Source organism: Patagioenas fasciata, chromosome 5 (assembly GCF_037038585.1).
Source record: "Patagioenas fasciata isolate bPatFas1 chromosome 5, bPatFas1.hap1, whole genome shotgun sequence".
Classification (NCBI taxonomy): Eukaryota; Metazoa; Chordata; class Aves; order Columbiformes; family Columbidae; genus Patagioenas; species Patagioenas fasciata.
The window spans coordinates 54,959,089-54,971,090 of record NC_092524.1 but is presented as its reverse complement, the minus strand read 5'-3'; the positions used below and the strand labels follow the sequence as shown (position 1 = coordinate 54,971,090).

Below are 12,002 nucleotides of genomic sequence, written 5' to 3'. Positions count from 1 at the left end.
CTGGAAAGGATCACCCATTAGGGGATTATATGGTCTTGCTAAACTGCTTCCCTTCAAGATTGCTCTTGCTAAGCCTTAGACGAGGGGTGTTTATGCACTGACAGGTGAGTACAGCCAGCCTGAGGCTCAACAACGTCCTTTGAAAGGAAACCAGACCCATTGCAGTCTAGGCTTTATTCTCTTTATATGCAATGTTTTGCCATGAGAATTACTGATGCAGGAGCTGAGGGAAAACACATAGGCATCATTTTAGTACTGCATTTTACTGTTTCTCTTCATTCATCGTATTAGCTGGGCAAACACAGAAACCATCCCAAACTGAGAATTATCCCCAAGTTCCAGCTAATCCAATAGTGTCAATTCTCCCCTGTGTGCCTGACTGCTTCCTTCTAGCTCATCCATGGATCAGTGCTACCTCTCCCTTGGCCAGTTTGCCCTCTGCCAGATGTGAGGAAGATGGCTACCACTTCACATTTATGGGCTTGAGGAATCTGACAGAGGGTCTGTTGTTCACATTTATGTGGTACGAGAGCAGTTCTTTTCCAGTAGTAAGCTCTTACAACCACTGCCTGGAAAAGGTTCACAGCTGCTTTTGTCATCATTTGGAATCCTGAAGTCTCAAACTTGCAGCCTTAAAAATATGTGAACCACTCTAAAACATCAATAAATACCCACCTAATGTTTGCCAGTTTTGTTTAACAAGCAACGGCTAAAAGAAAATTGAGCTCCCTTCTCCCCAAGTAAATAAAACTCCAAGAAAACACATTTTACTTCAAAATTATAGGGCAATTTTTTTTTCTCTTTAGGTTCCAGAAACATGTCCATATATGGTCTACTTGTCAGGGACAATAAATAATGATGTAATAGAAAGGTCAGCTTTGTGTCATTTAGCTACAGGATGCTTGATGAAGTTCTTCAGATAATGCAACAAAAACTTTAGGATGGGTAAAAGTTTCTGCCGTGCATATTCAAACAGGAAATCTGAGATTCAGAACAACTTATATTTTGGCTTGTATTTGCTGATCATGGGGTGATCCAGAAATAAACTCCAGGCTTCAAAGCGGGAGTGTTTCAAAGCTGTCCTGCAGTTGATCGAAACATCCAGGCAAAGCAGGGAGATGAATACCAGCAAGGATTTTCTGAATTGAGACCTGATCAAGAAGATAACCCATTTCAACAGTATTATTACCCTTTTATTTCAGAACAAAAAGGTAATTCAAGTATGCATGTTTTGAACTTATTTATCATTTTCAATCTGTCAGTTTGCTATGTCTATGCAAATGTTTATTCCTATAGCAGTTTGTAACTTAACACCCTGACACAGTCTTGGGAGATTTTGTGGTTTGCTTTTGGTGTTTTGGTTTGTGTTTGGTTGTTTTTGTTTTTCAGATAAGTCATAAACCACTCACCGGTATTAAGCAGAACTGTAGCTCTCCCTTTTCCTCGTTTTACTTGCAGTTGATGCTTATATCTTTATCCCTAAAACAGTTTGCTCAGAAATAATTGTTGTCATTGTTACAACGTATGTGTACAATGTAGAGTGCAAGGTGGAGTGTGAGGGGAAAAAAATGACATCACCAAATGAATTATTTCATTTATAAACTTCCAGTTGATATGACATGAAGGTAATATTGCAGTGAATGCTGTCTGAGTTAATGCTTTCTGAGAAGAAATAAAAGCTTGCAGGTGTATGCGTTTCTAGTAAAGATTTGCACAGAGTCACAAATTAATGGCATTGTAACATATGTCAGACTGATAGGTGACCTGTTTTGACAGCTGGGCTGGACAAGGGGATTTGTTTGCTTGGAGGATTCCTTTAGGAAGCCTGGCTTTGCTCCTTCAGCACTGGGCTGGAACTTGAGCGTTTTGCATAAGTCATCATTACAAAATATACTTGCCTGTTGCTACGGCTGGACAGCACAAGGTGTCATCCTTCTCATGTGCCAGCTCTGACAGATCTGATGGGCACTGAAAATCTTACTATTTAAAAAAGAAAAAAAAACAACCACCAACAACAAAACCTGATTCCCAGAATTAGTGATCCAATATAATATCCTTTAAGAATTGCAAAGATTTATCTGGAAACTGACCTTAAACACAGCAAAAAAGTGAGCACTTTAACTGTTGTAAATTGGTCTAGTTTCCATTGCTAGCAGAGGATCTGACCTGAAAGGTGCTGCAGGAAGAGCTGAAGTGGAGGCTTGGTTTACTGTGAAGACTTCCAGTCACATTTACCTTCTCCCTATGTGCACTCTCGCTGCTTTCAGAAGTAAAGGCAAACACATGGAAGTGCAAACACATATCTATCTGCAGAAGCTGGCGCTCAGTCATCCTTTACAAAAAGCAAAACAAGCAAGCTGCTTCTCTCTCTTTTGCAGCCTCTCAAAGACTTGTCTTTGTTTTTAGAAATGTGGTTTATCAGACTGAGCCATAAATACTGAGGTCCTGTATTGAGTTACAAGCTGACTGGGGTAAACTCAGTGCAAAGGCAGGCAGAGTTCCTGGCTCTACTCCCTTAATGACCTTGTCACTCACCTGCCACCCTCCTCTGACAGCAATAAGTAATTCTGCTAATTCTGCTGCCTGGGATCTATTGACAGAGGATAGGCAGCCTTGCTAAGCTTTTTATAAGGAAGTACTATCAATGGGGACCAGTTGTTTCAGATGCTAATGGTACTGAATAGAGCAGTTCTGCATGTTCAAAGCCAGATGTAATCCTTGTTGTTTATTTATGTTGCATCAGGGATCAGAGGCCCATTCTCCCAAATACTGTATGTTGACAGAGCTTGTAGGCCAATTACAGTAGCAAACTAATTGTGTTTGTCTGTGGCTTTTACCACAATGTGGGTGGTTACTAGTAGTCACCCTGGTGAGTTGTACCTTTGGTTTCCCAGATCTGCCAGGTACAGCTGCTCATTAACACAGGACAGAGCTCACAGCCTGGTCCAGGCACGAACATTTCATTTTCAGTCTTACCTTCTGGTTGGTGGATGCAGTCAGGTTACCTCTGGATAACACAGGCCTGATTTCTACATCTAAATCAACAAACTCTCACTGAAACCAGGATGGTAAAATTAAGAACCAGGATCAGTCCCTATATGGAAATGATGGTAAATTTAGATCCGGAAGATCTTGTCAGACTGAGATATTGAATGGCAGCACAGGCAGCAGTATCCTAAGATGTCTCTCTGCCAAGAGCTATCACTAATGAAGCCATGCACACCTGAAAGCAAAGTGACATCTAAGGAATAATAAGGGCACTATACCGATAGCTTTAAAAATCAGGTTCTACTCTTACAGCACATGCAATGCTCTGTGCTACCTGCCAGCTCATGGGCTACCAGAGAAATGCAGGGGACAGGCAGACATTAAAACGTCCCTCAAAAACCTGAAATTAGGGTGAACAGTAAACCCAGCATTTAACTTAGAATCTGATTCCAGTACTTTAAACATATAGTAATCAGGCTTAGAACAAGCAAATAGATTCAAGTTGCATTTAGACCACTTTGGAAGAATTTTATCCAAACTGATTCAACCATTCCTGCCAACAAAGACTGATTTTTCTCACACCTTTGTTACAGAAGCTTATAGCTTATAGTGCGTTGGTCTAGTGGGCTTTTATAAGGTTGTACTAGTTCACCACTGGCCACTGATGGGGTTACCTTAACCCTACCGTGTCACCTGAGCCAGGGTAGGTCTGGGCAGCTACAACAGCACCAGGGGATGCCACCAAGCTCAGCTGTGATGGAAGAAGGTTAAATTGGATCAGGCTGCATTGCATTTGCCTCCAGCTGAGAGACACTCTCTGTCTGTTACTGCAGCTCAGCTGGCTCATCATGGCTTGTTACAGAAATAGGCTGAAATAGTGCCTAATCCTTGTGGCTCTATAGCTTCAAACAAAAGCATCTCCATGTGTAAGGGGAGAGCGGTGGCTCTGCTCCGCTCAGGGCCATGGCACAGGGAGCTGTAGGGAGGAGGCATGTGTGGTATCTCCTGCCAAACTCAGACACACCCCGCAGGTCATTCTGAGGTAGGGGAGGCAAGCTGAGGGAAGCAGGAATGATTTGAAGCCCAATTGAAACCATCTCTGCTAGGGGTCAGGACAGCCAAGGCTGCGCTTGGCTACCAGGACCAACCCAAAGGCTTCTGCAGCCCCAGGACATGAGCTTCACACCTTCTTCGGGGTTGCGCCAGTTAGATGAGCAGAACTGAGAGCTCATTCTATTTTGGGCCCCACAATGTTTCTTCTTGCAGGATGAGTCAGTGGCAGGATCTGCAGCCAGCACTGTTGTTCCTGCACTCTGTGGGACTCCTGTCAAAATATTTAGATTAGTGATGATCACAAACAGGCAGAGGAGGTTCTCCCTTTTCCCTGAGAGTGGGTAGGACCCAGTTAACCCATGCAAAGAATAAGAGGGTAAAATAGAAGTGATCCCCAAACTCAAAATCACCCTTCCTGTGCCTCTACAAGGTGTGAAACAAAAGAACAAGGGAGGGGAAGATGTCCAGATATTGCTTTTATACCTAGATCCACTGAGGGATTTCATGAGGCACCTAAACCATTTGCTCCTTTGTGCCAGAGTGCAGAGTCACATCAGCAGTGGTCTCCTGTGTGCTCCTCGAAGTCCTGCCTGCCCACAAAGGGACTCCAAGACCCAGCTCAGACGCACGTGAGGCTGGACCCCCTGCTTGCTCTGCTTCCTGCGCTGTCAGGATGCTGGCGGTGGGGTTGGGGAGGATAAAGAGGAGGGGTCTGTGTCCCATGCTCCACTGGCAGAGGTTGCCCTCAAAGAGGAGCAATTTCATCTGTATTCTTGCCTCCTCTAAAGAGTTGTTGTGCATCACTTGCATTACAAACTTGCAATCAGATCCTGCCCTCTTTATTAACTGCTTAGTTTAGGTCTCTGAGTCACCATCAGGGCCAGGTCTGTTGCAGGGAGGTAATTTAGGGTTCTGCTACATTTAGGCATTGTAGTGTTGGGTGCTGCAGACAAGCCTTCTGACTCCAGCCTGTGGGTTTCGCACATCTGCAGCGCACCGGTTATTGAGTGAGTATGTGGGCTGACAGACTATGGAAGTGCTGCCCAGGGTGCCAGGAGTTGAGTAAGCCAAGCAGCAGCAGAAGCTGCTGGGAAAACAAAGCTGTGTCATGGTTCTTGGCCAGCCGTGGACTGGAGCGCAGCCAAGGACAGGTACTAGAGCGGATGGGGCACAGGGCAGGCAGCAGTTCTGTGTGGGATCTATCAGCGGCTTGATGCCTGTGTTTGGTTCTTGGGGCAGTGAGGGTCATAGCAGAGCGGAGGCACACCAGCTCTCAGTGGCGTAGATAACCAACAGCAGCCATGAGAGATCTGGCTGATCATGAAAAACAAACATTTTTGCATTATTTATAGCAACAGAAGGTTTTATTTTGGCAGTTTTCATGGCTGTAAAATACATTATTCATTGTTAAAAGTCATAATGTCAATCTGAAATCTGCTGGGCTTCCCTGTACCCTGAACTCTTCCCACTTCTTCTGGGGTATGCTTGGAGTCTGAGGTGGCTGTTGATGTGGGAGATATCACCATTTCTGAAGTGAAAAGCTTAAATCCAAGATTTTATGTTGCTTATGGTTTGCTTTAAGTAATTGCAATTTCTTCAAACTGTATTAGTTTTGGTTTATCTTGGTTTTTATCATGTTTAGGGGAACAAACATGAGTGTCTCAACATGTACAGATAAAGCTTTGTTGCCATTTGGGGAGTTTCCATTTCCCCCAGGTCAGGACTGTCCCTTGGCCATGCACACAGCAGTGAGGACTGCAGGAGCAGGGCAGTCTTCAGGCACAAGGCTTGTGTCATACTGAACCCCACTGCCATTGATGTGGGTGACAGTCCCTGGGAAACCAGGCTGCCCTGGGCACTCAGGGAGCGGGCACAGAGCCCAGGGCTGCGGAGAGATCGGCCACGTGTGCCAGCTTCACCACCAGTGGTGCTCGGCGTGGCGGGGGCAGGTCCTGAGCAGCAGGAGGTGGGGTGGCTCTGCCAGGCCCGTGTATGGCTCTGCCAGGGGGCCCAGGGCAGCAAGGCCCATGGCTGGGCAGGGCTGTGGGGAGCTGGAGACCAGCCCTGCTGTGGGATCGGAGGGGTTGATGGTCCCAGGGTGGGGGACTGGCAGTTTTGTCACCAGCCATGTTGGTGCACTCAGCCAGCCCCTTGCCTGTCTGTGCCTGGGGATGTGCCTCCACAGCATCTTTCTGCTGGCTCCTTGTCCTCCCCTGATCTATCTGCAGGCAGCTTGTACCCGTTGCTTCTCTTCACAAATTTCTCTGTTATTTTACACAGTTCTCTCTCACTGGTGCGCTTATGAAAAACAAACTTATTCCCTCTTGGCTCTCATCTTCTTAGAAGAGGCAACCTTTTCCATCTCCTCCCATGAAAAAAGCCCTCGGCTCTTGAACACTGATAGCCAGAGTGCTCTCTGGCACCCAGATGGGCTCTTGCTAGAGCATTGACCTGTTTATGGCAGTGATACTTCCCTATCACTGCTGGAAATACGATAATATTTTGGATTGCCTTTGCCTTTTTTGAGTCCACACTGCGGTGATGGTTTACAGTCATTCTGTGATTGCTGAGTGTGCCCTGATATTTCCCCCTACCCTCATTTCCAGCTCTCAACCACCAGTTTTTGTAAGAGAGTCTGACCATAAGTCTGAAAACTCATGACCTTAAATTTTGTTCTGTAAAAAGCAAAAAATTCAGAAGCGAAACTGAGCAGTGTCATTTTGCTCTCCTAGCTGCGTGAAACAAAGAAAATCACTTCAAAGAATAATTTTGCATGTTGCTCAAGAGATCTCCAGATAAAGTGGAAAAAAATTACTCCACAGTCTCTTTACACTTCATGGTGGAGAACCTGCCCTTTCATAAAACCAGCAGAGACAAATCTCTTCCCTTAATTTTCTGCAATTAGAGCAAGACATTAAAAAAAAAAAAAAAGAGTGAGAGATGTCTATTGGCATTCTCCTAGGCAAATTAATTTTAAAGTTGTATCTCTAATCTTATGGGGATTTCCTTTACCTACTTTTCTCTTGAGCTGTGGTAACCAGAACAAGTTGATAAAAACCTGCTTTGCTTGCAGCAGCTCCCTTCCCTTTTTTTAAATATCAGCTAAATCAGTTACTTCTATGTGATAGAAAGGAGTTAGTTCATTAAGTTCACATGCAGATTTTAGCTGATGATGTTCTCTCACTAGGTGAAGGATTTCTGAAGGTTTTTCTGGTCAGTCTAATCAAGAGGCAGAGCTGAACAAAAGCACATGATAGTTGAGTTTCTTTCTTTCATTTTCCAGATTTTGATGATCACAATTTTCTCCTACAGGAAAGCAAAATAACATTAAAATGGCTACGATGGCAGCAAATACCCAAAGACAAACAATAGGCTCCGAGGAATACAGTCTGTACAGTAGCTTGAGTGAAGACGAGCTTATAAAGATGGCCATCCAGCAGAGCTTGGGAGAGGACCCGGTGGGTCCAGCAGCTGCCCAGAAGCCACTGGTGGCAGGTCCTGGCGAGGCGTCCCCCAGCCGTGCCAGCAGCCACAACCCGCCCTACCGCATCTACCCGTGGCAAAGGTGAGTGAGTGCCCGTCAGAGGTGCCCCAGCCCAAACACCCTGCCTGGAAAGGGCCAAATAGCTTCCCCTGCCTGGACACGTGCTTTCTAATTAGCTTTGCCGAGTGGCTGCTCTGCGAGTCTGTCATTAGCTTGAAAGCCAGAGTCTGCTATAAATCCAATGAGGTCAACAATTTACACCGCTGCAACAAAATGAGAATTTGCTTCTTGTTGCCTGTTTTAAGCAACAAATAAAATAAGAAAAGGGACACTGCTGTAAGGCCTCCTGAACGAAAGCAAGCCTGCTGAAGCCAGCAGCTCCTTTCCCCCATGGGCATACTGGATGCCAGGCTTGAGCTTCGCCAGAGAGGGAACACAGCATTTGTTAGGGGAAAACACAGGAGAGGCCAAAAACAGGCATATAAAAGTGCAAGCTGGCTACCTTTTATATACTGCAGACTTGAAAGGATGCAGTTATTTCAGATCAGTCTGAGCTCAATCTCACCGCTCAGCTAAGAGCAGCTCCAGACAAGAAGCGTGGCAGCATCTCCCTCCCCTGTGATGCCAGGCTGTGGGTTAGAGAGATCTGCTGACAGTTTCCAAACCAGACATTGTTCTCCTTTCATTTTTTAAAAGGCAGATTTCTCAATGGGGGCGGGGGGGAGGAAGAGGTTACAAAGTCACCCTAAAACCAAGTAAGATAGAAAAATATCCTTTTAAACTATTTTTCTGTAATAAGCTGTGAGCAACTGAAGTTTTGTTCCTCCTTCTTTCTTATTATTCTACTGTCCTCTGACACCTCACTCGTTACCACCTATGACCGTTTGGTTTCCAAGGCTGGGAAACTGGGGACAATTTGATGAGCAGTAAGTGCGTTTCATAGCCATAGAATCAAGATGCTGTACAGCAGGCAGTCCTGCTCCCATCAAAGGTCGTGGCTTCTCAGTGTCGTTACCGTGCCCTTGTACTGTCAGCTCTGCCACAGGGACCCAGTGTGTAGAAGAATAAGGGCTTCCTTGGCTGTTTGGTCCTGTCTTCGTAGAAGGTCCTTTGACACCTGCTATTTTGGCAAAAGACAGTGTCTGCAGTTCTGTTCATTAACCTGCCCTGCCTTTGCCTCAGCCCAGCAGCTTTTGACCTCTCACTGGAGGGAAAACCTTTGCAGCTTGTAGCTCCAGATCTCCAGCATTGCTGAACTCTTCTGCCACCTGCGAGAGCTGGGCTGGAAATGGAGCCGGCACCCGGGGGCCCTGGGTCCTCCTCCACCCCCACCTCTGACCTGCTCACGTGGCACTTTGGAGGTGATGAATGTCACCTCGCCTCATGCCTGCTTCCTGTGTGGTGGTGGTAGGGTTAACCTCACTGCTGTCTTATATGGTCATTTGAATCCCCTGACGCTTCCTCAGAGGGCCAAAAATAATTTCGAGCCGAGCGAGCAGCTGAATCCAGCACAGAGCAACCCGTGGCCATCTGCTTTTATTCAAAGCCCTGACCGACAGGCTTTCTCGCTCCGTCTCTGTGGATGTGTGTCTCTGTTTCTGCCTCAACATGACCTGTTTCTCCTATTCGGAGTATTTCTCCTTATTTCATTCATGTCATCGCCACTCCAGATTGGCGGCCCAGCCGAGAGGCCGTCCTCAACCGTCCAGCTCAGGGACAGCCTGGGGGTTCAGACGAAGGTACGACGGCAGCATGTCCACCACATCCCAGCCCGTGTAAGTGCCTCTCTCTCTCGCTTTTCCCTGCGATCAAAACATGCCCTGCTGCCCACTCTTCCCCTCAGCCAGATCTTCTGGGTGGCGATGGTGTCTGGTGGGGGGGAAATGGTGATGTTCATCTGGAGGAGTTCATTAAATGCCTAGAGAGGTCTTGTTGATACCTGCACCGCACCCTTGCTGCATTCCCACTCCTCCTTCCAACCTCCCAGGCGCCCTGGACCATGCCCAGGCTCTTGCGGGTGACCTACCCCAAACATCCCTTGTTCTCTTCTCCTCCTTCATCCTTGTCCATCCCTCCAGTGCATGTGTCCTGGGCACTCTGAGTCATTTGGTAGCTCTGTGGTGACAAGGACAGCAGCGAAGGGATGCCTGCATTTATTTATATAGGCTGGCTCCTGTATCAACATGGTAGATGAAGCAGGCAGGTGCTGATAGCAACTGCATTGGTATTAAGTTCATGGTTCAATGGTGGGGAAAACAAACATTTTATTGCAGTAAATAAACAGGGTAAGAAAGTCCAGTCCTTCAAAGTAAATATTATATAAATGCTCCCAAGATGCAGCGCCTGTTCACAGCAATACCTGATTGTCCTGCCACAGTGAGGAGCGCTGCTGGGGAGCCATACCACATCTTACCTGCACAAGAAGGGAATCAGCTTGACTGACTTTGATCCTCCTGGCCACATTTTGCTTTTGGCAGAGACCGTAAATAAGCTCAGGTTTACACAGTCATGGATGGGGAAAGCAGACAGGCAAGCAAGTGGTCGGAGATCTGCCCAAGTGCCTGTCTGTAGTAGAAATGTCCACACCATGATGGGTTTATTACAGCTTTCTCTGGGGCAGAATAGATGCACGCACCTGCTTTTATTAGATGAGGAGAGGAAAGCGTTGTAGGCAGCACTTCTCTGTGTCTTGCAGAAAACCCCTCCACCGCTCTTCCTTTCATCCCTCACCAAGCTCTATAGTATCCCACACCCTGGCTGATCCAGGCTCTGTACCCAGCTCTCCATTGACATTGTCCTCCCTGACATATGTGGAAACCTCTTTCTGCTGAAACACAAAGCCTCCCACACCCTCATCACCTGCCAGCTCCCCTTGGCCACACTGAAATTGCATCCTCTCATTAGGTGCTCTGCACACCTTGCATGCCTCTCTCCTGCTCTGGGTGCAATGGCTGGAGGAAAGACTTTTCTGCATCACTGAGCTCAGTAGAGTTCAGTCCACGATGAAACTGGGATAAGGCTGAGAGCTAGTCCTCCTCTGCTGCCCAGTGAGAGAAAAATGTGGCTAGGAATCCACAGAAGAGCATGATATATGGCTGTTTTATAGCCCTGGTCTCAAAGCTGGGCAGGGATGACAGTTGCCTTCACCTGGGGAGATGTTCCTTCATACTGCCTGCTTCTCACCAGGCTGCCAGGAACTGAAGGAGCTTCCTGAATCTTCTTGTGCTTCACTGAACCTGTTCAGCACTCACAACTGACTCTACTATACATCTCTTCTGCAATGAGTATTTATTTTCTTGGCTACTGGCCTTTGAAATGCAGTAATTCTTTTGATTCCCCTATAAGGTTAAGATTTCATCAGATTTTCAGGCTTCTTCCATAGTTCTAATACTCATCTTTTCTATACCTGATGAAACCCAAGCAGCAGAATGTGTTGTTTTTTTATAACAGCCAACTATGAGCCAAGCAGAAAACAAGGATTTCACATGGAGATTCATTAAACTTTCTGTACTGATCTGGAATTTGCTTGGCTAAAGCATCTACAGCCTGGTCCAGCAAACCCCCTCATCTTACTCAGGAATCATTTAAGGTCAAGGAGCCCGACAGAAGTTTGCTTCATTCAACATCTGAGGGCTCAAGCAGAATAGTAACTGATTCTTCACACATTTTTAACCCTACCACAGATTCTAGGTACCCACTGCTTTCACCGAGGTCTCAACAAATGCGGTTCACCTTGCATTTGCTGCATGCCAGCCACATGCACGGAGACCCGCCATGGCCCACGGGGCATGCAGTAACTCACAGAGCACTGGTAACACTATCGTGTGCCCGAATACCAACATGGAAACGAGGAGCCCTACATGTGTAACATGAACCTTTGCATAGAACAACAGATGTCTTCAGCAGCCTTGTGCCAGAGACGGTTAAAGACCAAGATCCCCATCTCCTCCTCCTCCTCTCCCAGCTAAACACGCCAGTTGTTGCTGTCGACTGCCTTCAACAAAATGCTCAATTTCAAATGCCTGTATAAAAATCTATTATCTACACAAATCTATTATCTACACAAGACTAGCTTTGGTTTTAGTCCGCAGGGTACTCTATGCGGTATGGAGGTACAGCAGTGTCCCTGGGACCTCAGCCCGGCAGTTAATAGAAGGTCAGGCAGTTCCTCCTGGCTGGGCTGCGGCCAGGGAGGCAGCTGCCTGCTCTAGCTGTTATCTCCTCAGGCTAAATGCCTGGCTTTGTGTCCCATATCTCTCCCCATTCCAGTGTTGCTATTTTTGTGACCCTGCTGTCTTGAGATCACTCCTTACAACTATAGAGAAGGAACAAGAGGGAACAAGTATTTTTTCACCTGGGAAATGGTGTGTTTTCCTATTTCTTGGCACCTGTGTTGTGCTCACCTGCTTCTATCCCAGGCCCTGAGTTTATCCTCAAAGAAGCATTTGGTGACTTTTTTCAGTGCTGATATCTGTGT

At 46.5% G+C, this 12,002-nt stretch overlaps 1 protein-coding gene across 2 annotated transcripts in view; it reads left to right on the top strand.

Annotated features, from left to right (window-relative positions):
* The first annotated feature begins 953 nt into the window (after positions 1 to 953).
* ASB2 (ankyrin repeat and SOCS box containing 2) overlaps positions 954 to 12,002 on the top strand; it is a 32,377-nt gene continuing 21,328 nt past the window's right edge. Inside the window, exons 1-3 of one of the 2 annotated variants that reach the window (XM_065840115.2) lie at positions 954 to 1,211; positions 7,354 to 7,606; positions 9,196 to 9,300. In XM_065840115.2, the coding sequence (XP_065696187.1) occupies positions 7,374 to 7,606; positions 9,196 to 9,300 (338 nt within the window). In that variant the 5' untranslated portion in view covers positions 954 to 1,211; positions 7,354 to 7,373. The remainder of the gene's footprint in view (positions 1,212 to 7,353; positions 7,607 to 9,195; positions 9,301 to 12,002) is intronic. The other variant, XM_065840117.2, reaches the window with a different exon arrangement.